Source organism: Podarcis pityusensis (genome assembly GCF_964106645.2).
Source record: "Podarcis pityusensis genome assembly, chromosome: 10".
Taxonomy (NCBI): Eukaryota; Metazoa; Chordata; class Lepidosauria; order Squamata; family Lacertidae; genus Podarcis; species Podarcis pityusensis.
The window spans coordinates 54545756-54568590 of NC_138035.1; the positions used below are offsets into that span (position 1 = coordinate 54545756).

Genomic DNA, 22835 nt, shown 5'->3' on the forward strand with positions numbered 1-22835 from the left:
TGGGGAATTTTGTGCACATTCTTCACTCTGAACACTTGGTTGTAAAGTGGCAATTTTTCAGGAATGGAAAGCTTTCAGAACAATTATCTGAATATGCAAAGAGCAACTCCTCCTGCTATTAGAACAATGTATTTTATCAAACTGGTTGTGTGTTAAGGGCTCCCCCTCCGCCCTCTCTTCATATTGTGTAAGGATCCAAAAAGAATGTTTTTATCATGTGCTTCAGCTATTGTTCATAATATTTAATAGAAAACTACGCACAGATTATAAATATAAATCTTGTTAATCCGATGAGGATAGTGGTGGTTTTTTGTTTCTCTTTTATGGTTGTTTATAAATGACTTAGGTGACTTAGCAAAAGGAGTGGAACCAGGCCCTGCTGTCAAAAGCTAGTTCTGACTTGTTTTATGTGAACCAAATATTTGTTATTTCACTGCTGAAAAATGGAAGGTTCTTAAAGTGTGCATATATTCCTAGGAGTAGTAATAATGTTGTTCTTCCTCTCACAATACAACCCATGCTTTTCTTTACTTCCCTCATAAGTATAGAGAAAGTTTTCAAGCTGATGCCATTGTATCTAAACAGGCATTTGAGTGAGTTCAGTGTTTCACTTTCTTTTAAACCAAAGGCTGATTGAAATGTTACAGGCACTGCATGCAGGCTGCCAAAAATGACTTCTAGGTGACCGTGCTTCATGTGATATTTGAAATGTTTGAAAGCCACTAACCATGTGGTTAGCCGTAATCACAGGGAGTCTCTTTATGCTGGTGCCATGCAGTTCATGTGGCTGGTGGTAGTGGGGTGGGGAGCATGCGCTGCCAACGAAATCGTTTTGAGATGCTTAAAGTTGCCACATGGAAGGCTGCTGTGCAGAGGTGATTTTTGACAACTTCCATGTGGGACCAAAATGAGAAGTAGAAAATAGGATATTTACTAGGGATGGCAAATATTTTCTGTGGAAACTAGTAATTGGTGATTGGGGCGGGGGGATTTAAACCCTATCCAAAAGAAAAAAAGCTTTTAGAGTTGTACAAATACTGACTTTCCCAACCCTGAGAACATTATTTTCCTTTGGTTCTGTGCCATTTAACCCCTAGGTTGCTGCATTTGTCTCCGTACTGGCTAGTCACTTATATGATCCCACCCAATCATGTAGTGAATGGGGATTGTGTCAAAATAGCTACGTTTGGTGTAGTAGTAGTAATTATTATTATTATTATTATTATTATTATTATTATTTATTACTTGTACCCTGCCCAACTGACTGGGTTGCCCCAGTCACACTGGGCAGTTGATGGTGCCACTGAGGGCAAGTGAAGACAACATAAATAAATGAGTGGACATTTCCCCAGGGGATGCTGAAATTTTGCTTGGAAAGAGGAGACATATTTGTTACTATTTGAAACTGTGAGCACTTTTCTCTCAGGGCTGCTGTAGTACAGCTCTGTGCTAGACATGCATGGGGACAGGGATTCAGGGCCCTGGATGAGGGCATCCTGTTTGTGCTACATGAAGTAACACCTTACTCCAGTGGATCCATACGCATACGGAAGATCCATTGCTGATTATCTTGGGTCATTCACAGATCACTGTGTTGCTCTATGGACCTCTGAACTCTATCTGCCGAAGATGATAGCCTTGCTGTTGTTTCAGGATGAAAGATGTGAGTAAAGAGCCTCTGATTTTCCCAGTGTTGCCTCTGCAATACTACGTAAAATGTAGCATCCAAAGTAGCCCTTACTTCAGCCTTTCAGATATTACTCCTTGAACAAATAGGATGTTAAAATGAATTCAGAAGTTGTTATCCAAGGATAACAGATGATGTAAAAAGAGAACACAAAGTCTTCATTGAAACTTCATGATAAACCATGGTTTGTTTGAGTGGAAATGAGCCACAGTGAGCCCTGCTGTTGTCTGCTTCCCCGCCTTCCTTCTCTGGTGCAGCAGCAAGGAGGGATTTGAAGAAGTTTCTTTCATTTTTTTATTAATCACAGCTTGTAGATGCATTCAGGCCTCACAGACGGTCATTGCTGGATGGGTTTGTTTGAAAGAAGCCAACTTCAGATTTTTTCTGCAAACCGTAGTTAAGGTTTGCTATAGTTTAGGATCCAAATGTAACACTAAACTGCAGTTAAGCAAAATTAGAAGTAAAAGCTTCCTTTCTCCTTACAGCTACTCCAGAGGAGAGGGGAGGTAGGCCTTGTCCCTATCATGAGGAATAAAGGAGAGCGTTTACAGACTTCTAATTCTGAGTAAATGCAGTTATACTTTAAAGCTCTGATTTGTCTCTTAAGCTTGGTCTTCTAGTTAAGTAAGTTAAGAAATTAACTTAACATATTTATATGCATCTAACATAATTTGAATTGTGACACACATGGGGGGGGGGATAGAGAATTTTATAATGAAACCTTGAAATTTATGTCAAGGATTGGTGCTGAATATAGCCCACTGAGTCTGTATCTAGACAACACCACTCTACCATAGCCACAACCCTCACCAGTCCTGCTCATTGCTATTCTTGAATGTGTTTGCATGGCTGGAAAGTACTTGTGAACTGTGATAATGCCTCTTGCTTACCTTCATCGAGTTTGGAGAGATGTATGGGTGTGACCATGTAGAATCTTCTGACTTTTATATGGCTAGAATGCAATCTGCTGTACAAAGGTAGGAGTCACATCTATTGTTCCCCGCCTCACTATTCTTTATAGTCCCATCCACGCTTACCTCTGACCCTGCCCACGCCCAGCATATGGTTCCCAGATGTTTTCTCATGAGAGTATAGGACCCTCAGGCTAAAAAACGGTTTGCCTCTCCTGGTTTATATATTTCTGATATTAACTGCCAATACAAAGCTCTGTGTTGTTCATTGGGTAGTGGAAATTTATATTGAATTTGTGACCCCATGGGTCACAAATAGTGACACTTCCTTTATTTTTGTTAAGCCATATTTAATGTTGACTTGTTCCAGTGTTCCGCTGATGCAGTTGTATTTAAAAAAGAACATTTAAAAGCCTGATGTGCTAGGATTGGTGCAGTCTTAAGCTACAGTCCTATACTCACTTATTAAACTGTAAATGTCATTGAACACAGTAGCTGCATTTGCACAATCAAATCCAGACCACTCAGCCCCTTTGCTCTGGCTTTGCCAGAAGCTGTTAACCATGATAGAGCCTGCTGGGGAGGGTTTCTGACTGTATTGATATTCCTGGTTCACATGTAACAAGAAACTGTGGTTTGTTTTGGCTTCCTTGTTTGTTCCCTGCTCACACATGAATGAAGTAGGAGTGAAGGGGATGTGTGCAAACACACTAAACTTGTGAATAATTTGGCTCATTAAGCGAGGATTTTATAGTGCAAACTGGGTTTGTGGGACTTAGGGTTACCAAAAGACAGGTACAGAAGGTACTGATCTACCGGACCCATAGCTTGCAAGGCCCCCAGACTGGTCTTTCATTTTAAAAAATTCAGTTCTCTAGCCCTTCTAAAAAGTTATGAAGCAAAATGTGCAGATACCCTTCTAACTGATTTCTGTGTGATGACCAAGCCTGTCTCTTGTCACCATTCAGTGTTTTTAGCCAATGAGTGAACTCAGAGCTGTTTTTTGGGGGAAACCAGGCAATAGGAATCCCTGTTTTTCCTATAAACCAGGATGCCTCGTTCCTGTGGTGCTTTCATCTGAGATCAGGTACTCCCTATAAATTATTTTTTGCTAATTCTACTACATGCAAGTGGATGTTAAAGAATCCCCCACTCTGCTCCCCAATGACAAATGCAAAACTCACTCCTAGTTCAGTGGGTACAGAAGTGCAGCCTTGGTTTGGTTTAAGGTTGGCATTGAGGGAAGCAGGATTCTTGTGCTTTTAAGAAGTGTGTGACAGGCAGAAATCCAACAGGTAAAGGTTTTTCTACTATGGAAATACAATTATAGGAAAAGCTTTACCCGTTCACATTCTGTTACACATTTTATGATGCCTGCAACCACTGATTTATGTTGAGGGCCATACAAAAAGGACATACATTTACCTACAACACAAAGCATATGCACATTTTATATAAATCTATGTCCTCTTCTACAGCCGGACTGGAGAGCCCAATTCACATACAGAGTGAACTGGGCCCAGAAAATCCTGTAAACGCCCATTCTTACAATCTTAATTTTTTACTAGGGTGTAATCCCCGTTGAACACAGTGGAACTTACTTCTGAGTAAATATGCATATAGATTCCAATGTTAAGAGTTTTAACCCAGAGGTAATCTTCAATGAACTCAGCAGAAGATTCTCAGAAGTAAGAGGGTTTAGGATCAGATTGGAGTAAATGAAGAGGACCAGCATAGCCCATCAGCATCTTAAAGGGTTTCATATTAATGTGTTTCTAATTTCCTCTGTTTTGGCACAACTGACTGATCTGGCAAATGGAGACAGGTTGGAACTGCATTATAAGTCTAATAAAAAAACCTAATAAAACTTTATACCTGGCTCACACATCAGCAAGCAAACGGGGAGCATTAGGTAATGTTTGCCATCACATCTCCTGTGTATACCATGTTTTATTTAAAGGCAAAGCTGATTTATATAATGTGGTATTTATTTAAATGAAAGTTCTATACAATGCATGTCTTTTTATTATTTTCTAGCAGATAATGGGCTTGGTTATGTTGGCAAATCCGTCAGTTGAAAATTACCTCAAACAATGTAAACCTACACAATGGCAGTTGTAGCAGGGCCCTTTTCCTGTGTTTTTTTTGTGGGGGGTGGGGGTTAAATCATGTGCATCAAACAACTCTATTAAATATTTCTAGAAAAGTGCAGACTTCCTTCCAAAGCAGTATGTTGGTACTTCTCTTGGAAATTCATTTCACTGTGGTCACTTGTACTGCACGTTCATTAAAAGCGATTAAACTATTGAGCCTTTAATTTTAAAAAATCATATTTTACTGGACCACAGATAAATGCTTTGGAAGAATGAATCATAGTTCCCATTAGGACATTGCTATGTTGATAGCAAACTAACAGTGATAGATGGACTGGCTGCTGAGTGTTAAGGCTTTATTGAATAAAAATGTGTTAGCTAAAGCAGGCCTTGTGCCTTGAACACCCTGAATTTGATCATGAACTTAAGTTCTATATGTGTACCAACCATAGATTCACTGTCGCCAAAGGTTTATCTCTCAGCCTCTTCTCCCATTAAACGGAAAAAGTGCATTTTAAACTCTCCTGAATTTTGGTGCCGCAACCTCAAAAGGAAACTCAAAGTAAAAACCACATGCACAGTGGAAATAGTTTTCCTTAAGCATCTTTGATACCAAAGCTACCAAAAAAGAAAAATACATGTGATATACAATATAAAGTATATAACTCTCTGAATTTTTAAGGAGCTTAATGCACATTACCTCAGTAATCCTAATAACTCTTTTTAATATAGGTCAGTATTATTTAAATTTGGCAGACTTAGAAACACAACTTCTGCTGACCTTTGGGATAGCTATGAAAAGGGGAAAATATAATAATAAGTGAATGTTCATACGGCACGTTCACACAATAGAGAGCTGAATTTCTGCTCACGTGCTTTTGGTTCTAGACTTTGAGATGTGTTTATGGAGCTTGCCCTCAAAATCTGGCTGTTGGGCTAAGGTAGCCTCTTAGACAATGAGAGAAAGGACCATGGTTCAGTGACACATCACATGCCATTCAGCATGCCCCAGGTGCAGTCCTGGGCATCTCCACAGGTGTGTGCGAAAGACTGTCTGACACTTGGAAGCATCACTGCCAGACTGTTTAGCCAGCAGTGTGAAATCTCCAGCCTAATTAGATCTGCCAAACTTCCCCATTTGCCCTGTGAAGCCATTTCAAGCAAACCACGCCCACCTGTCCAACATTTGCCAAAATAGGTATCAACATATTTATTACTATTTTTTTTGTTGGCCCATTTTGTTATTTGATGATAACTTTTTGTGAGGTAGTGGCTAGAACTGTACAGTGGTACCTCGGGTTACATACGCTTCAGGTTACATATGCTTCAGGTTACAGACTCCGCTAACCCAGAAATAGTATCTTGGGTTAAGAACTTTGCTTCAGGATGAGAACAGAAATTGTGCAGCGGCAGCGGGAGGCCCCATTAGCTAAAGTGGTGCTTTAGGTTAAGAACAGTTTCAGGTTAAGAACGGACCTCCGGAACGAATTAAGTACTTAACCCGAGGTACCACTGTATGCAGTATTCCACATGTGACCACACCATAGATTTATATAACATAATGTCAGTTTTGGCTGTTTTAATTTCAACAACTGCCCTCATTCAGCATGCCTTTTACACCCCTGCTGCTCACTGAGTTTGTTGATTTTGTTGAACCCCAAAACTTCCTTCTAGGTTAGACTTCCTTCTAGGACTTTTTGCCCCAAAGCATATCCCTTTCTCTTTACTTACATTGAACCTAATTGGCCATTTCGTTACCTACTTACTCTGAGGAAATCATTTTTGGAGCTTTTTGCAGTCCACTTTGGGTTTTTCTATTTCGAATGATTTGGTGTGTCATCCACCACAAACTTGCCACCTCATTAATCACCCGAGACTCCAGTATGCTCACCACTTAACAATTTCCAGATCCAGCCAAATTCCCGTTGCCATACTTTATGACAACTAGTGAGTTACAGAAATATTCCTTTATTATTTGATTGGTTAATTAACTGATTGGTAACGTATGGGGTTCTGTGAGGTTCCATTTTGTCCCCACACTGTTTAATAAATACATGAAACAGCTGGGTGAACTCACCCAGAGAGTTGGAGTTCAGAGCCATCACTGTGCTAATGACACCAAACTCTGTTTTGAATTGTCCTCTTATCTTAGGGAAGCAGTAGAAAAGCTGAACTGCTATTTGGTGGCTATGAAGAACTGGTTGGACAGGGCAAGCTAAAATTTAATCCAGACAAATCAGAAGTAATGTTGATGGGTAGGCTGTGTGACTCAGGTTTGGGTTTACAACCTGTTCTGGATGGGATTGAAAAGATCAGGTTTGTAGCTTGGCTTTACTCCTTGAGTCCGTTTAACTGTAGGTGTTGGAGAGGCCATACAAACATTTCTAGTGAGGGAATTCAGGGAAATCTGAATTCTAAATCTCACGGGAAGCTCACAAAAAAATAATAATCAGAAAACAGGCCCCACTGTTGTTATCTCCCCCATCCACCCCAAAACCTACGGAGGCAATGGGAATGGTGAGCTGACCTGGTGCACTTATCTCTGATAATATCCCTCATCATGTGAGGAATGTAGCACATAAGACTATTGTGGCAGAGGACTATATAAGACTGCCCTATAGGTAAATTTAGAAAATTGTAACTAGTGCGAAAAGTTTCAGTTGGGATGCTGACTTGTGTTAGCCGCTTCAAATGTTATCACACCAGTGTGTGATCGGCATTGGCTGCCAGTTTGCTTCTGAGCTCAATTGAAGATATTGATTGGTGTTGACCTTTAAAGACCTTAACAGTTCGGGACCTGCGACCATCAACTTCCATATGAGCCTTCCTGCACACTTGGATCATATTCTGATATTCCTGCTCTAGGTCTCTTGACACTGTGAAGCGGAGAATAAAGTAGGGCCTTTTCTGCAGTGGCACCCACACTGTGGAATGTCTTTTCAAGCAAGCTGCATCAGACCTCTCACTACGTTATTTTAAATGGCTGGTGGTGACATGCATCTTTTAAAAGGCCTTCTTTCTGGTACAGTATTTTGTTTAATTCTGATGGCTTTTTTGTAATGTTTACTGTGGCCTTGTTTATCAAGCTATGGTTTTGATGTATAATTTGGTTGAATTGTTTCCATGACTACTTCTTGTTGTTGTTGTTGTTGTTGTTGTTGTTGTTGTTGTTGTTGTTACCACTTTGGCTTTTGATTTGAAAAACAGGCAAGATATAAGTTTGTAAAATAAATATTAGGACCAGCATATTTCCCCCCTCTATTGTTGGTACTTAAACATTCTGTATTAGAAGTCATGTGTCAGGAAATCATGACTCCTGAAAGCAAAGGGTTAAGCTCTGTGTGTACCAAGCGTGTTGTATAAATATCAAGCTGAATGGAATAGCGGGTGGCTAAGGTAAGCTTTGTTTGTTTAGCATGAACACTTAATTGAAGTAATCATTTTATATAAGTTGGTGTGAGGAAAGTTAAATGTACCTATAGGTTTAATTACTTGGTGTTTATTTTATTAGCCTGTAGGGACAAGAAAATAAGTGGAAAATATATATATTCACACCCATTCTCTTGCAAAGATTCACAGCTAAGTTAGTAAATAAAATTTAAGGACAAAAAGAGATTACATTCCCAGTTCTTGATTCTTTATTTTACTCCAAAACTTTAGAAAGACAAATCCACCAAATAAATATAATCTAAGGAAAAAAATGTTTGTTATTTTGAGGAGCATTGGCACAAGGCTGGCTGGCTCTTGGGATCATTTGGTCCCTGTTTTAAACCAACTGAGGGCTTTCATTACGTCTCTGAACTGCAACAGACAGTGATTAGTTTTTAGACGTGGCTTGTCTGAAGGAGATGGCTTCAAACGGCAGTTCACAATCCTGGCTTGTTCAGATAAACCATAGAGAAAAATAAGTGTGATTAGTTGAAAATGGAAGCAAATCCTTCCATTCTCTTCCTTGCAGCCACACCTAGAAGAGGAGATGGGAGGGCAAATTCTAGAGCCCATGGCTCACTCAGGCTAGGTTCCGTAGTGCTAAACTTCCATTCACACACAGACCTAGCAGTTAGGCTCATGACCTTTTTCTAAACCAAAACACCACGGGGGGTGGTTTTTTAGTGGGAGGAGGGAAGAGAGAGAGGAGAAATGGAAGAAGGAAAGAAAAAAGATGGGAGAGAAAGTGTGGCAAAAATGAGTAGGCCACCTCTATCTCCGACCCCACCGGCTTTTGGCTTACTGGTGTTGTAGACACAACCAGCTACAATTTGCATAGTGGCTGCAGCACACTCTGGAACAGCTGCACTGTGGAGGTGGTATCCATTCATGTAAACCAGGCATAGGCAAACTCGGCCCTCCAGGTGTTTTGGGACTACAATTCCCATCATCTCTGACCACTGGGCCTGTTAGCTAGAGATGATGGGAGTTGTAGTCCCAAAACACCTGGAGGCTGAGTTTGCCTAGGCCTGATGTAAACAATGCCTTTATACAAGAGCTCAGCCATGTGTGCAGGAGCAGCCCAATATATTTCCTTGGTCATTGTAGACAAGCTACCATGACCCCTGAACAGACCCATGGTTTGTTTAACTAAATATGGAATGAATTCCCCCCCCCCCCATGCTGTACATGACAAGGTGTTATATTTTTTAAGGGTAAGCCTGTTTGGACAGATTCAATTGTCTGTGTTCTAGTAACTTCTAGGTTTTGTTGTTGTTTGTTTAGTCGTGTCCGACTCTTCATGACCCCATGGACCAGAGCACACCAGGCACTCCTGTCTTCCACTGCCTCCCGCAGTTTGGTCAAACTCATGCTGGTAGCTTCAAGAACACTGTCCAACCATCTCGTCCTCTGTCGTCCCCTTCTCCTTGTGCCCTCCATCCTTCCCAACATCAGGGTCTTTTCCAGTGAGTCTTCTCTTCTCAAGAGGTGGCCAAAGTATTGGAGTCTCAGCTTCACGATCTGTCCTTCCAGTGAGCACTCAGGGCTAATTTCCTTAAGAATGGATGTGTTTGATCTTCTTGCAGTCCACGGGACTCTCAAGAGTCTCCTCCAACACCATAATTCAAACTTCTAGTTTAGTTTACTTCAATGTTTGGAAACTACAGCTAGTGCAGAATTCTGAAGCCATATTACTGAGATCAAAAGGTCTGAACATACTGCAATAAATCTGGCCTGACTGCACCGGCTACTAAAAAGTTTCCAGGCTCAGTTCAGAGGGCTGGTTTTGGCCTATAAGGCCTTATGCCTCTCAAGACCCCAAACATCAAGGATCACCTATTCTCACTTGAATCAGCTTGGACCCTGCAGACTTATCTTTCTTCATGTACCTCATCCAAGGGAAGTACAGAGGGTGGCCACATAAGAACAGGCTGTTTAATTGGAGGCTCTTTGTCTGTTCTGTGCTTTCTGCAGGTAAACACAGGTGGTTCCATCGTTGTCAAATTTTAGGCATTAGGCTAAAAGGTTTTTATATACGTAGGCTTTTGGTGATTCCGGGAGCCCCTACTCTAGTGCTAGTCTTTTAATGGGGTGGGGTAGGACTTCTACTTATTGTGTGGCCTGATAAGCATTTTTAGGAATTTTGTACATCATTTTAAATTTGACTTTAAATTGTTTTTATATGTTGTTGTTTTATATTTTGTTGTTGTTGGGTTACTTTGAGACTATTTTTTGTAATGGCAGCTAACTAGTCAAGTAATAATAAATAAAGCCATCCAAATTAGCAGCCATTCCTATGCCTTTAGGTAGCAAATTCTATAGTTTTGTTTTGTGTGAAGTGGTTCCTTTTGTCTTTCATTCTTCCTGCACAGTTTCAATGGAAATCTATACTGAATTATAGTTCTGCTCAAACCTTTCAATTGGTATACAGTAATGTTGTTCTTAATGCTCTGCAAATCTGTAGTACTGACTGCCTTGGTTCTCTTATAATTGTATTGCCTCTATTTATACAATATTTCCAAAGGACTATTTTAGAATTGCAATATATTTTTTCACCTTTGAGATTGCTTTGTTGCAATTTCTTAATAAGAGAATTAAAATGTTTAAAACCAACCTTTTCGATGTTTATCAGTATTATAGGAGGTCTTTTCTGCAAGTTGAAGGAATAGTGGTTGAAAATTGATTAAGCTGATGATGTAGAAATATTACTAGGTAACTCTTCAAAGAACTTTAAGCGCACACTAAAGTGGAATGAGATATAATACAAGGTGGAAATGCAACTTAACACTCTCTCAAAACGCTGACACTTCTGATAGTGGCACATTGTCTTAAAGTTGCAATCTTGACATCTCCCTGACAATGGTGTTACTGCACATTCTCAGGTGAAAGCCGAGGGGCACATTTGAGTTGATACAATGAGGAAGCCTCGTTCCTTTATATAAAATAATAGTACAATGCAGAACTAAAAATTGAAAGTCACTATGTAGGGTTTATATATTTAATTTGTATCTGAAGAATAAAATTTCCTTTTAAAAATATTTATTTTAACATTTTCTCTCATGGAAACCTTATAAACCAATTGCCACGAGATGTAGTGCTGACTTTAAAAAAATGGTTAGATAGATAAAAGTCATAGCTCGCATGGAAGGGAAGCAGAGTACAAAGGAATTTTGAGGATGCTCTCTTTTGCTCCCACCGCTGTTGCCATGCCGCTTATTCCCACTTCCTGTGTGTTCAGGGCAAATATGTACAGAGGGGTTCCTGCTATACTCACCCAGGGTTCTAGATTGCAGGGGGAGCCTACACAAGTGCACCCCCAAAATGGTGATCTCAGGGGAAGGGTTGCCTCGATTTGATGTATGTCATTTAACCTTTGTTAACCCTGCCGAATAGTCAATAAGCAGTAGGTTGGTTGACTCAGGATACACAACCAATGGCCACTAAAAACCTGCTGGCACCTGTAATCAATAAAACTGTGGCCTGTTCAAATCCCAAGTGGTTATTCTGTGTTGTTGCAACTTCACCATGCCTTGGCCTGATGATAATTAATGAAACAGAAGGGATAGATCAGGCTTCCTCAACCTCGGCCCTCCAGATGTTTTGAGACTACCATTCCCTGCATCCCTGACCACTGGTCCTGCTAGCTAAGGATCATGGGAGTTGTAGGCCAAAAACATCTGGAGGGCCGAGGTTGAGAAAGCCTGGGATAGATACTCAGTGCTGAAGGCAACTGTTCAGTCCCAGTTTCAGAATTGCTTCAGTTTCCAACCTAATTTTCAAAATGTGCAAATGTTAAACTGGACAAAGCGGTCTTGGCACAACTAATTTTTTCGGGTCACACCACAGAAGTGTGTAATGTACTTAAAATAGTGGTTTTGGAGAAAGTCACCTTGCACTTAATTGGTTCTAGAAGTGCAATAATAAAGCATTGTTTGGGAAACATTTACCAAGACTCCTGACTATACCTTTTTAGATTTAGATGAATTACGTTTAAAACAATCTCTTGCTCATAGTTAAGGAGACGTAACAATCTTACTGGAAATGGTAGTTTGCTTCACACAAACTAAAAGCTCTCTTGGCAGTAGAAACACTAGCATTCATCTTCTTTCCTTGGAATTGGTTGCTAAATTTTTCGCCAAACATTTTAGAGTTAACTCGGCATTGTTAATCTTATGCAATTTTCACAGTTTCTTGCATAGTACTCTTTACACTAGTTTTTTAAAACAAATTATTGTGACTTTATATCCTTTTAAAGAACATTTATAGATCATTAACATAACTGCTATTAAATCACACTTAATCTCCTTAGCTAATGATATTCTAGAGCATACTCTGAGAAAAGAAATTTTCACTGTCAAGGCTGCTTCTATCATAACAGCATACAGGAACACTCCAGAAAGTAAATTATTTTAAAACATCTGTGTCTTTAAAAAGCCAGTGGTTCTGTGAAGCTTTGGACTACAGTTACCTCTGATCATTATAAGCTTGTTTCCATTGTTGTGCTACATGTTATATTGTGCAACTTTACAATTAAAGCACAACCTTCATTCCTAAACAAATTTCAGTAATTCCAATTGATTTCAGGGATGCAACGGCATAGTTGCTAAATTGGACAGCTATCTGGTTGTGGTTCCTATGTTCAAAGTTATTAAAGACCTTTAAGAGGAATTTCACTGCAGCAATACAGCCTATTTATTTAATTGAACAGGCTCACAAAGATATAAATCTTCTTTACGAGGACTGCTTTTCTCCAATGAGCTGAAAGGTCATTGTTTAGTGGATTTTAAAATCTATTGAAGTTATATGGCAGACAACTTTTTAGTTGCCTACTGTGATTTGTTGATATTTGCATTTGGTTATGCTTTTCTAAAAAAATGTTAATTGGGTATGTTTTATCTATAGAAAAAAGATACATCTGTGTTTGTGTATCATCTAAGTATCTACACAAATTGCTAGTAAACAAAGCCTGCATCCTGAAAATATGTATGTTCCATGTAGTAGAGTGATGGTTGTACTTGTGAAGTCTTTCCCAATTGTCAAATCCCTATCTATATCCATGTCTGGGTGAGTCAGCCGCCCAGTGGGAGACTGCACAGAGATGTAAACAAGTTGCTTCCATCGTTAAGAGTTTGTCGTGTACTGCCTCAACTTACTTTTCCCTGCTGGAGTGAGTTTAAACTCACTGGCATGTTCTAGTCGTAGCAGCAACCAGGAACTATTGAACGAAAGGATATTCTCTGTGTTCTCTAGCATTTTGGCTAGGACACATCTGTGTGTGTTTCTTGCTGTAAGCATGTCAAAACTTGCAAAGAAGGTGTTCAGAAAAGAGCCAGAAACACTTGACGAATTCGATCTTTGCAAATTCCTATGTGAATTGACCTCACCTCTCTGTCTAATGTATGGATCAGATTATTTCTGTCCATTGAATTTGGCTCTTCTCAGAATGTTGTGTCATATTCACTATCAATGAATGTTGTGTCGTATTCAATCAGAATGCAAAATATGTTCAAAACACATGAACCATAAACAGGTTTACCAGTCCCTCTGAAGAACTGCTAAAGGCTGGCAATCTCTGTTCTTGTTCCCTTCTTCAGAGGAGCATTTTGATGTTCTGTGCTCCACATAACTTCTTATTAAGACACTTAAGCTGTGCCCACTTGGTTTTCTGCTTGCATTGCTACATACACAATTGTGTTTGAAATCACGTAGTTGATGAGATGGCCTACTACTTATTTTGGAGGGAAGTAGCCTACTAGTCAGCCAGATGCTCCCTAGATCTTTTGTGCTAAATATAAGTAAGCATATACTATTATTTTTAAGATATATGAACTTGAATACTTAAAAAAAATATCTTTGCCACTATCTGTTGCTGCAGGGGAGAAGATGACAAACCGTGACTGTAAAGAGAGCACAGCTTGAAAGAAGTGATCTTTTATCCGATTCATTTTTCTGTGTGTAAATAGCATGTGAATATTACTCAAGCTACTGCTTTATATAGGCCAGCTTTCCATCACCTTAATGCACTTTGTAGGAGGTGCATTTGTCTAATAACCTGTAATAGTGCTGGGTTTAATGTTTCTCAAGCCAACAACATGACCACTGTCAGAGGAAACTGAGCAAAACAAAAAAGTCTCTTCTTAAATGTGCATTACCATCTTAGCTATCAATGCTAAATCTAAATGATCCTAACAAAAAAACAAAAAAATCAGAAACCCACAAAACGACCATGACTTCCTATGCTGTTGGTTTTTTTAAATAACCCTCAGGGAAAATGCTAGAGTGCATAAATTATGGGATGGCACAACCAGCTACCCATTCAGATTATTGTGATGTGATTTGTCCTGCAGCTGCTTCAAATTAAGAACAGGTGTAGAAGGCAGATTATGCAAATACCTATATTAATGTAATTGTCAAATTGGTGTGTTTATCACTGTGCTTTTAAAGAGTAGACCATACTCTTATTTTAAATGTAAATTAGTTTTATTCTTGAGAGCCACTATTGGATAATGAGCTTATAAATGGGAGGGGGTGTTTTTAAACATCATGAAACTCTTCTGATTTTGACATTGACTTTTCTAGTGATTTGTTTCATAAATGCTGTATAAAAATATTATTTTGTCCCCTCTTGACAGTTGATAAGCCTAGCCATGGAGTGTTTGTAAAATTTAGCTTATCGGATCCACTTTTTCTTTGTTTTCCACTTGAGCTTGATTTTCTTTCAAGACTGAAGTTATTGTGGCAAAAATCCTGAAAGGAAACTTTTTATTTTGTTGATTAATGTGACATTTTCAGAACACACTGTACGTGCCATTAAATGTGTTTTTCTCACACAACTCTTATTTCTGAGTAGATTTAAGCATTTGTAGAAGTGTATCATTGACAGATACATGTATTGCATCCTAAGAAGATCTGGTGTATCAAAAAATGATAGTTTAGGTTTCCATCCATTTTTTGACATCTCTTCGTTAAAGGTATAAATATAGTGTAGTGAAACCCTTATATGTGAGTAAAGTTAATTAATCTACAAAATCTTTGCCCTCCAGCAATCAGAACTTGATGCAAACACTTCAAAGAGTTCTTTATAGAACAAACATCCAAACAATTTATTTTGAAATGCGTCATAAAACTGTAACAGAAATTCTGTGTTGCTCAATACTGACTCGGTCATTTTCACTTAGTTCATGATCCTAAACTCAGCTGTTCATGAACATAGGCAGTGTCATCTGAATTGCTGGCAAAATGCCACAGCTTGTGCTATTACAGTGCATGAACTTGAACCACCATGAGTGTTTACTTGCTTAAGTCCAGTGTAAGGATACTTGCATCACGCTGCCACATGTAGAGAAGAGTTAAATTATATTGCTTAGCGTTTTCTTTTAGTTCTCACAACAGGAAGGGACAGACAAATTAATACAGCCAAACCAAAAGTAGTAAAGTTTACAAATTGCCTTTTCTAGTGATTTTAGTAAAGTGTCTGACATTATTGCTAGAGTTTTCACTTCCATCATATTATCCCCAAACTACAGGCAGATCTGTGGAAAGCCTTCTTGCTTCGATGGAATCTGATAGGCATTCGTCTAGGAACTCTAGCATATTCACTAGTGTTCATTGCCTGGCTGTGAAAATGTTTAATTCTTGTAATATTTTTGGCACCAAATCAGTTTATGTGATCCTGTAGAAACCCACAATAATATACAGTATAACTTATTGATACATTGCAACTGTGAATGGAAACATAGCCACAAAAAAATGCTGGATGCCTTGACTTAAAGAACAATTAGCAGTTGGGTTGTGGGCAGTGAAGAATTAATCTTTATAGGGAGCTAGCTGAACTTCAATTTAAGTAACTGAATTTCTGCAGAAATCCATTTCAGGGGGTGAGAATTAGCCACTGGATTCTTCCAGTGCGCTTCACAAATTCCTGTGCCATGAAAGAAGTGATTATGAAAGCATCCCAGACGCATGAAGTTGTTGCTGTAAAAAGTTTGATACCTAGAACAAAACAATGATCAATCAAATTTATTTTCTCTTAAGCATCCTCTGTGATTTTGAAATACCTTCTACATAAGCAAGTAGACTATCATTTTACCACAATTAGTCAGTCAACATCTATAGTATACTGTGCAAACATTCATCAGGTAAATGATTTCTATATTCATTCTTTGCAAAGATTATTCCAACAGTAGCATTCGCCCACAATGAGTTGCCTTTCAATTCAATAATAATAAAAAAGGTTTCATCTTAGTGTTTATCCGCCAGTTCCTTCTGTCAGTAAAATATACTAGATGTGGTTTGGCTGTCAGGATATAAATTTGCATGTAGCGGCAGTCAGCTTGCACAGCCATTCAATATGGATACATGCCAAGTTCAGTCAAGGTCTGTGGGTGAACTCATTGTTCCACTGAGATCAGTGGTAAAGTGTCTATTGACTTCAGTGCACTCAGGTTTTCTGTCTGCAATTATTCTTTCTCTGCAACCCATCCTGTTGATGGTTCTGATAACTTTGCATTTTGTATTTTGTCACTTGTGACATTTGCTGGGTTGACATTCAAGGAACGTTGAAGAGCCATTCCTGCAGCAGTGTGTGAGGGAAAACACAGTGGCAGTGGCACCCTCCTGAGCAGAGGAGGTGCTGCACTGCCCAGGATGGGACAAGTCCACCTCTGCCGCCAACCCAGAGCTCCCCCAATCTCACTATCGCCTTGCCCCATCCTGGTAAATGCAGTTGTGCCATGAGGTTGCTATTGCCACTCTACCCCACACCCCACCTAGCACTGCTGCTGAGCCATTCTGTTCTTGAAAATTTTCTAGAAATCTATCGCGTTTAAACATAGTTGCAACCTTTCATTAGAGTTGTCACCAAAATTTTGCCAAATCGTAACTTGAAGTGAACATAGAGGCGTCTCTTCAGGCAAATAATACAAGGAGTTTCTAGGGGCACTACAAGAATTTTGATAAGACCAGCAATATTTCTCAGCTTTTCATATGCATTGCTCTTTTGTTAGGTTTTTTTTTAAAATAAAGAAGCAAGTTCTATTCTTGTTTCACAGTCTTGATTTCAGAAACATGGGTTTAGAGATATAAAAAAGGGCTGCCTTGGAATTATTTCTCCTAGAATAAAGCTATACACCCTGTCAATCCAATTCATTGTATTTCAACAACAAGAACAACAACTGCTGAAGCTTGTGAGCAAATTTTAAAGCATTAAATTGTGGGATTAATGTGAAAACACACAAGCCATTAGAGACCTACCAAATTGTTAGGGGTTATGCTATACACAGGTCAATAAAGAATGAGTGAACAAGGAAATGAACTTTGTTTTGACCAAGTCCATAGCCACAGGGGACCTGTGCATGTTGTTCCTTCCCTACTAAGCAGTGGGTGCTTATTTTAAATGTTATAAAAGTAAATGACACTTTAATTTTATATTCATATTAAATCAAATATTAAAATATTAAATTAAATGACTGTGACTGTACTGGGCTATCTTTATTTAGGTTTTGATGGATTTACGTTGATTCACCCTCTTCTCATGGCAAAATCCATACTATGGACCTGATTTCAACTTTGCTGTTTCAGTAGAGTGCACTGAATGTAGCCCATCATCTGAGTAAGACCATAGCTATTGCCATCATAGTAAGCAAGGAAGAGTCAGGTGAGAAAGTACATGAGAGCAGCATTTAAAAGGCTTGAACCCATCACAACATCATTCTGTTTCGGTCATAATTTCAAACCATCTAATCTTCAACAATGCACTGGCAATTCCTCTTTAAGCATAGCTGATTCTTATCAGATTTTTAAAAAGATGTTATCAATCAAGGAAATAAGTCTGAGGGTCTGATTTATTGGTTTGTGTCATATGGCAATCACTGGTGTTTAGACTTTTTTATTTCAGGTTGCTTGCTATTACCGCCCATATTTTGGGTTAGGTGCAGAATGCCCTCTGATAGATTCTTACTTGGCTGTGCATATTCATTTGAGTGATGTCTATGAGATATGTGGGGCACAGAAAGTCCACTGCTGAAACACAATATAACCTCTCTCTCTCTCTCTCTCTGTGTGTGTGTGTGTGTGTGTGTGTGTGAGAGAGAGAGAGAGAGAGAGAGAGAGAGAGAGAGAGAGAGAAAGAGAGAGATTTCTATACCTCCCCATATCTTTTGTTTCATCAGGGCCACTTTGGCCACTGATGGTGATTCAGAATCCTCACCTTTAATTTAAGACTTCAGTCTTATGATTGTTCTCCAAGCATAGGCACCAGCTCTGGGGGGCCAAGGCACTGCGGGCCCCCACAGTTTTTTTAGGGTCTACCCCCCATTGTTAGAACCAGGAAAGGAGCAATGTCAGAATGCCATGTGATGTCTTGTTGGTGCTTCAGAAGATGGCGCCTTTATCTCCAAGTCTGCTACTGAAGACTTTTGCCACACCATCCTTTCAACCACTATTGTTTGTGTATTATTTATGTATTTATTTTCAGTATTCCTGTTAACCAAAGACCTCCCACCTAATTTCATCCTAATATCAACCCTGTGAGGTAGGTTTGGTTGGGTGATAATAACTGGCTCTAAGGTATAGAAAGTGAGCCTGTGTGTGGTAATTACCCAGTAAGCTCCATGGCTTCGTGTAAATTTGAACTGGCCTGTGCCCTACCCCATCCCCACCTTTCCAGCCCAGCATTGTAACACTCACACCACACTGCCTCTCTTTCTGTACCTTAACGTTCCCTTTTAGGAACTATAAAATAGGCCAGAAGTGTTTCTGAGTTGGGGCATTGTCTATGCAATCTAATTTGTGTGTGTTCCATAAAGACAAAGTTGTATTCCGCAGAGATGCAGGTTTCAAACCCAAGGTTAATTCTGTTTTTCACAGAGCTCAAGAATTGATTTTGCTTTGTTTTGTCCTAAATCTAGTAATCATCAAGAGAGGGTCGGACATTCCCTCGACGTTATGAGAACACTGAAAGTTTTCATTGCTAAGAACACAGTGTCCTTCAGAGTGGATTTGGCCCTTTTCTTTAAATTTATGACAGGAGGGAAAAACAGGGTCAGAGAGCTTTAGCTAGACTATCTCTAATGGCTTAAGGGTTGTATATAGAATGCTTGTAAGTTGTCAGGGGGCTCTCACTACAGCAGGCTTGGAGTCAGGCTGGGAGCTCTGGCCCACCCCACCCAGGACTTATCAGGTGGCAACGCTGCAGCAAATAACATGGTAACACCAATGGGCAGTGGGGGACAGTTTGGTGCCTCAAGGACAAGTGTTGGGCAAAACGGCCACAGTTGGCTGTCATCTTTTTCCCCCGGAACGCTTCTTGGCCCCATGTAGGAAGCCTGAGTTTGCAGTTGTGGGTCCACTAGAGCCATGATCCTCACCATGTGCTCCAGCATGCTGAGTGCGGACTTTAGTCCTACACTAAAGCATGTGTCAACATGCTCTGCTAGAGAAGCTTTAGGGTCTTGAGCATTATGGTCTTGGTGAGTAATGGTTATTGTTATGTCTTGTCTCTGGCTGTTCATAGTGTTATATTAACAAATGTGGAACATCACAATAAATAAATAAATAAATAAATAAATGAATGAATGAATGACTGGCAAGTCACAGATAAGAGCCCATCTGCCCGTTTTGGAGTCTAGGGGTAGAACTTTATTCAGACTCTGTTGCCTTACACAGAGATATAGTATTTCTGCCTTTTCATGTTGCTTTATTTCTGATACGTGTATCTGCGTCTCTTCATCCAGAAGCAAATGAACAGCAAACGCAATCCTATCCAGAGTATATACTACGGCACACAATACATTGCTTTGTGGGAAATATCTGTGTGTCTCAAAAGGCTGGTGTCTGCGTTCTCTGGACTCAAATATTGAGAGTTTTAAGCAAAAGGCTGAAAATTAACTGATATGGTGTGCCACTCTGCCCCACAATTCAGTGGCCAAATTGCCTAGTTTATTACATTTCTCAGATGTCAAAGTAAGAAATGTTATACAAGGAACTGAATACTGTAGGGAAATTTATATTCTAAAGTATGTTTTCTTCTAGAGGTATACTATAGTTCACCCTTACCCCGCTATGTGTATCTTATCTTTGTGTTTATATTTGAACTCCACCTCAGTTTTACAATATCCACATCCTGTAGTTAATGTTCATATTTATGTTAGTGGACCTTGTGTCTTGAATAACTGGACAAGCCACTATTGCATTGAAAGTTAGTAAAATATGAGGTGTTAAGTTTTTATTTTTATGAACTTGAACAGTCTTAATCTACAATAAATATTAATTTATGGGTCAATACTACATAAAGGATATGAGAGGTGTTCCTTCCTACCACCTTTCTAATCCGTACTCAACAAAGTGATTTTTGAGGAGTCTCCTGGATACCTTTACGAAATCATCCTAAAATTTGAGGATTGTTTTGATTTTAAGCAAAGTTGCAGCTGCATAGCTATAAAGCAGTCAGTTCCCCTTATTATGACTAGTTCCACAACTTGTACTGTTTTAAATTGCCTGCAATTAGCATATCTCAACCTTATTTTTAGGTTTAAATTGCAGTGTGAGAGTATACTCTCCTCTTAGCTAATTAGTGCTATCAAGGAACAGTAGGTTACCTCATTAGTACCATGTGCATTTAATTAAAGAAGAGAAAATTGGAGTTAACCTCATAGTTAACATTTTCACAGAGTGCTACAGTGCCAACACCTTCAATTGGAGTCACACCCCTGTGTATCTAATTATTCACTGGTGCCAAATAAGGTTAGCAAGGATACCACCATGCTGTTGACAAAATAATTTAGAAGGAAAACCTATTCACTTGTTTCTGACACTGACATCAGGTTTCAGTGGTCTCTTCTAATCCTGATCTTTCAGGCCAGCTTAATAATTTTTGTTGGTTTTGTTCCCCAACAAGTTTGCTTCCGCTCCAGGGGGGAGGGAGTGCAAATTAACTGGGGAAGAAAGGGGGGGGGATAGCACATCTCTTGCAAATCAAATGACATTTTAATATCAGCAATTCCCTCCAAAGCTTTTCACACCTTTCTGAAAGCCAGAAAATTTTAGATATATGCATGAAACAAATTGTTTACTAATTGTGAGAATGAGTATATCTTCCAAAATGTGGTTTCCACTTTATACTTTGCAGAAGGGGACCCTTTAATTCGTATTACAGAAGCAAAGTCAGATTGTGCTGTGAGTTACCATCTGATGTATGAGCTATAATTGTGGTCACAAACACTAGGTATGCAAAAGTCCCATTTAATCTGATGGGACTGATGGTCATATTAGATACTCCAGATTTCCTACACGCATGATGATTGTCCATGTATTCCATGTATATATCCTGGGAGACGACAATGGCTTGCAGTTTCCCACTTTGCCTAGGCTGCATGTATAGGCAATGAAATAGACCTGTGTGCGGTTGTCAAAAACGATGAAACTTTTCATACAGAGAAATGCTTTCTTTGTAGAACCTGAACAAGCTGACCTTGAATGCAGTCATGGAGGTGTCCTCCCTTTTTAAGAAGCAGTATAAGATCTGAGCTGTGAATGTAAATTCAACTCAGAAACAAATAGTACGGGTCCAAAACAACACCTGGCAACATTTATAATTTTTTGAGATTTTTTTATTGCCATAGATCACCTCCCCTGATTCACCTCCCCTGATATACAGGTCATTTCCTGGGACACCAGAGGGAATACATGTACAGTGGTACCTCGGGTTACAGACGCTTCAGGTTACAGATGCTTCAGGTTATAGACTCTGCTAACCCAGAAATAGTATCTTGGGTTAAGAACTTTGCTTCAGGATAAGAACAGAAATTGTGCTCCAGCAGCTAAAGTGGTACCTCAGATTGAGAACAGTTTGAGGTTAAAAACGGACCTCCGGAACAAATTAAGTTCTTAACCTAAGGTACCACTATAAATCATAGTTAGAACTCTCTGCACTAGGTTGGCTTCGGACAACAGTTTCTTCCTTATAGTGCAGCTTGTGCATGGTGGGAACCCCATGGACCTAGACTCAATGCTCAACAGATTCCATGGCAACTGTGCTGCCAGTAAGCTCGGTGTTTGTAAGTTATCCCATCTGTGGTGGCTGCTGTTTGCCTGATGCCTTCAGCCAACCTTATTAAATTGGGGTCCCAGTGTCTGGTGACTCTATAAATCATTGAGAAATTGGGAAAAGATACTTGTCTAAATCAACCCTGAAGGAGTCCTGATTGAATAAAGTGCTTACCTTAAGCATATGTATGATCTCTGATCCCAAAGACTTTAATAGGATTAAACTCAAATGCCTTACCAAATATGTAATGGAGTATTTCTTTTTGAAAAATTTATCACATGCTTATGTGCTTTGGTGAACAGGATCCATGATGCTCAATGTGCTGAATAATTTTACTTGAAATGTGTGGATCTGTACTGATACACTATAGGTTAAAGGAACGCTTCTGGCTTTCTGTATGTGGTCTAAGAAAAAGTGTTAATGATTCCCCCCCCCCCCCCGTATCTTATTCAAAGGTCTCAAAGGGCCTTGCAGTGGGATCTTGTTTTATTTTATTGTCACACCACCCTGTCAGGTAGATAGATCAAGAAATAATGCTTTGCCCAAACTGCTCACAAAGTTTCAAGGATCTAATCTGTGGTTTAGAAGATGTGTACAATTTACTCGATCTATATCACATTCCACTGTGGAAGTGAGTGGCTTACATAAAATGCTTTCTTAAATATTCCAAG

General features: G+C 39.3%; 2 protein-coding genes across 6 annotated transcripts in view; one reads left to right on the forward strand and one right to left on the reverse strand.

Moving 5' to 3' along the window:
- FOXP2 (forkhead box P2) overlaps positions 1 to 22835 on the forward strand; it is a 318364-nt gene that overhangs the window by 201347 nt on the left and 94182 nt on the right. For 2 of the 5 annotated variants that reach the window (XM_081023626.1, XM_081023627.1), the window contains one exon: positions 1586 to 1663. The exons of the other annotated variants lie outside the window; for them this stretch is intronic. In XM_081023626.1, coding sequence (XP_080879752.1) covers positions 1655 to 1663 — 9 coding nt within the window. In that variant the 5' untranslated portion in view covers positions 1586 to 1654. The remainder of the gene's footprint in view (positions 1 to 1585; positions 1664 to 22835) is intronic. 5 annotated transcript variants of the gene reach the window in all.
- The window catches only part of LOC308457793 (uncharacterized protein), a gene marked incomplete at its 3' end in the record, with an annotated part of 494657 nt that overhangs the window by 44880 nt on the left and 426942 nt on the right, over positions 1 to 22835 (reverse strand). The gene's annotated exons all lie outside the window — the stretch shown is intronic.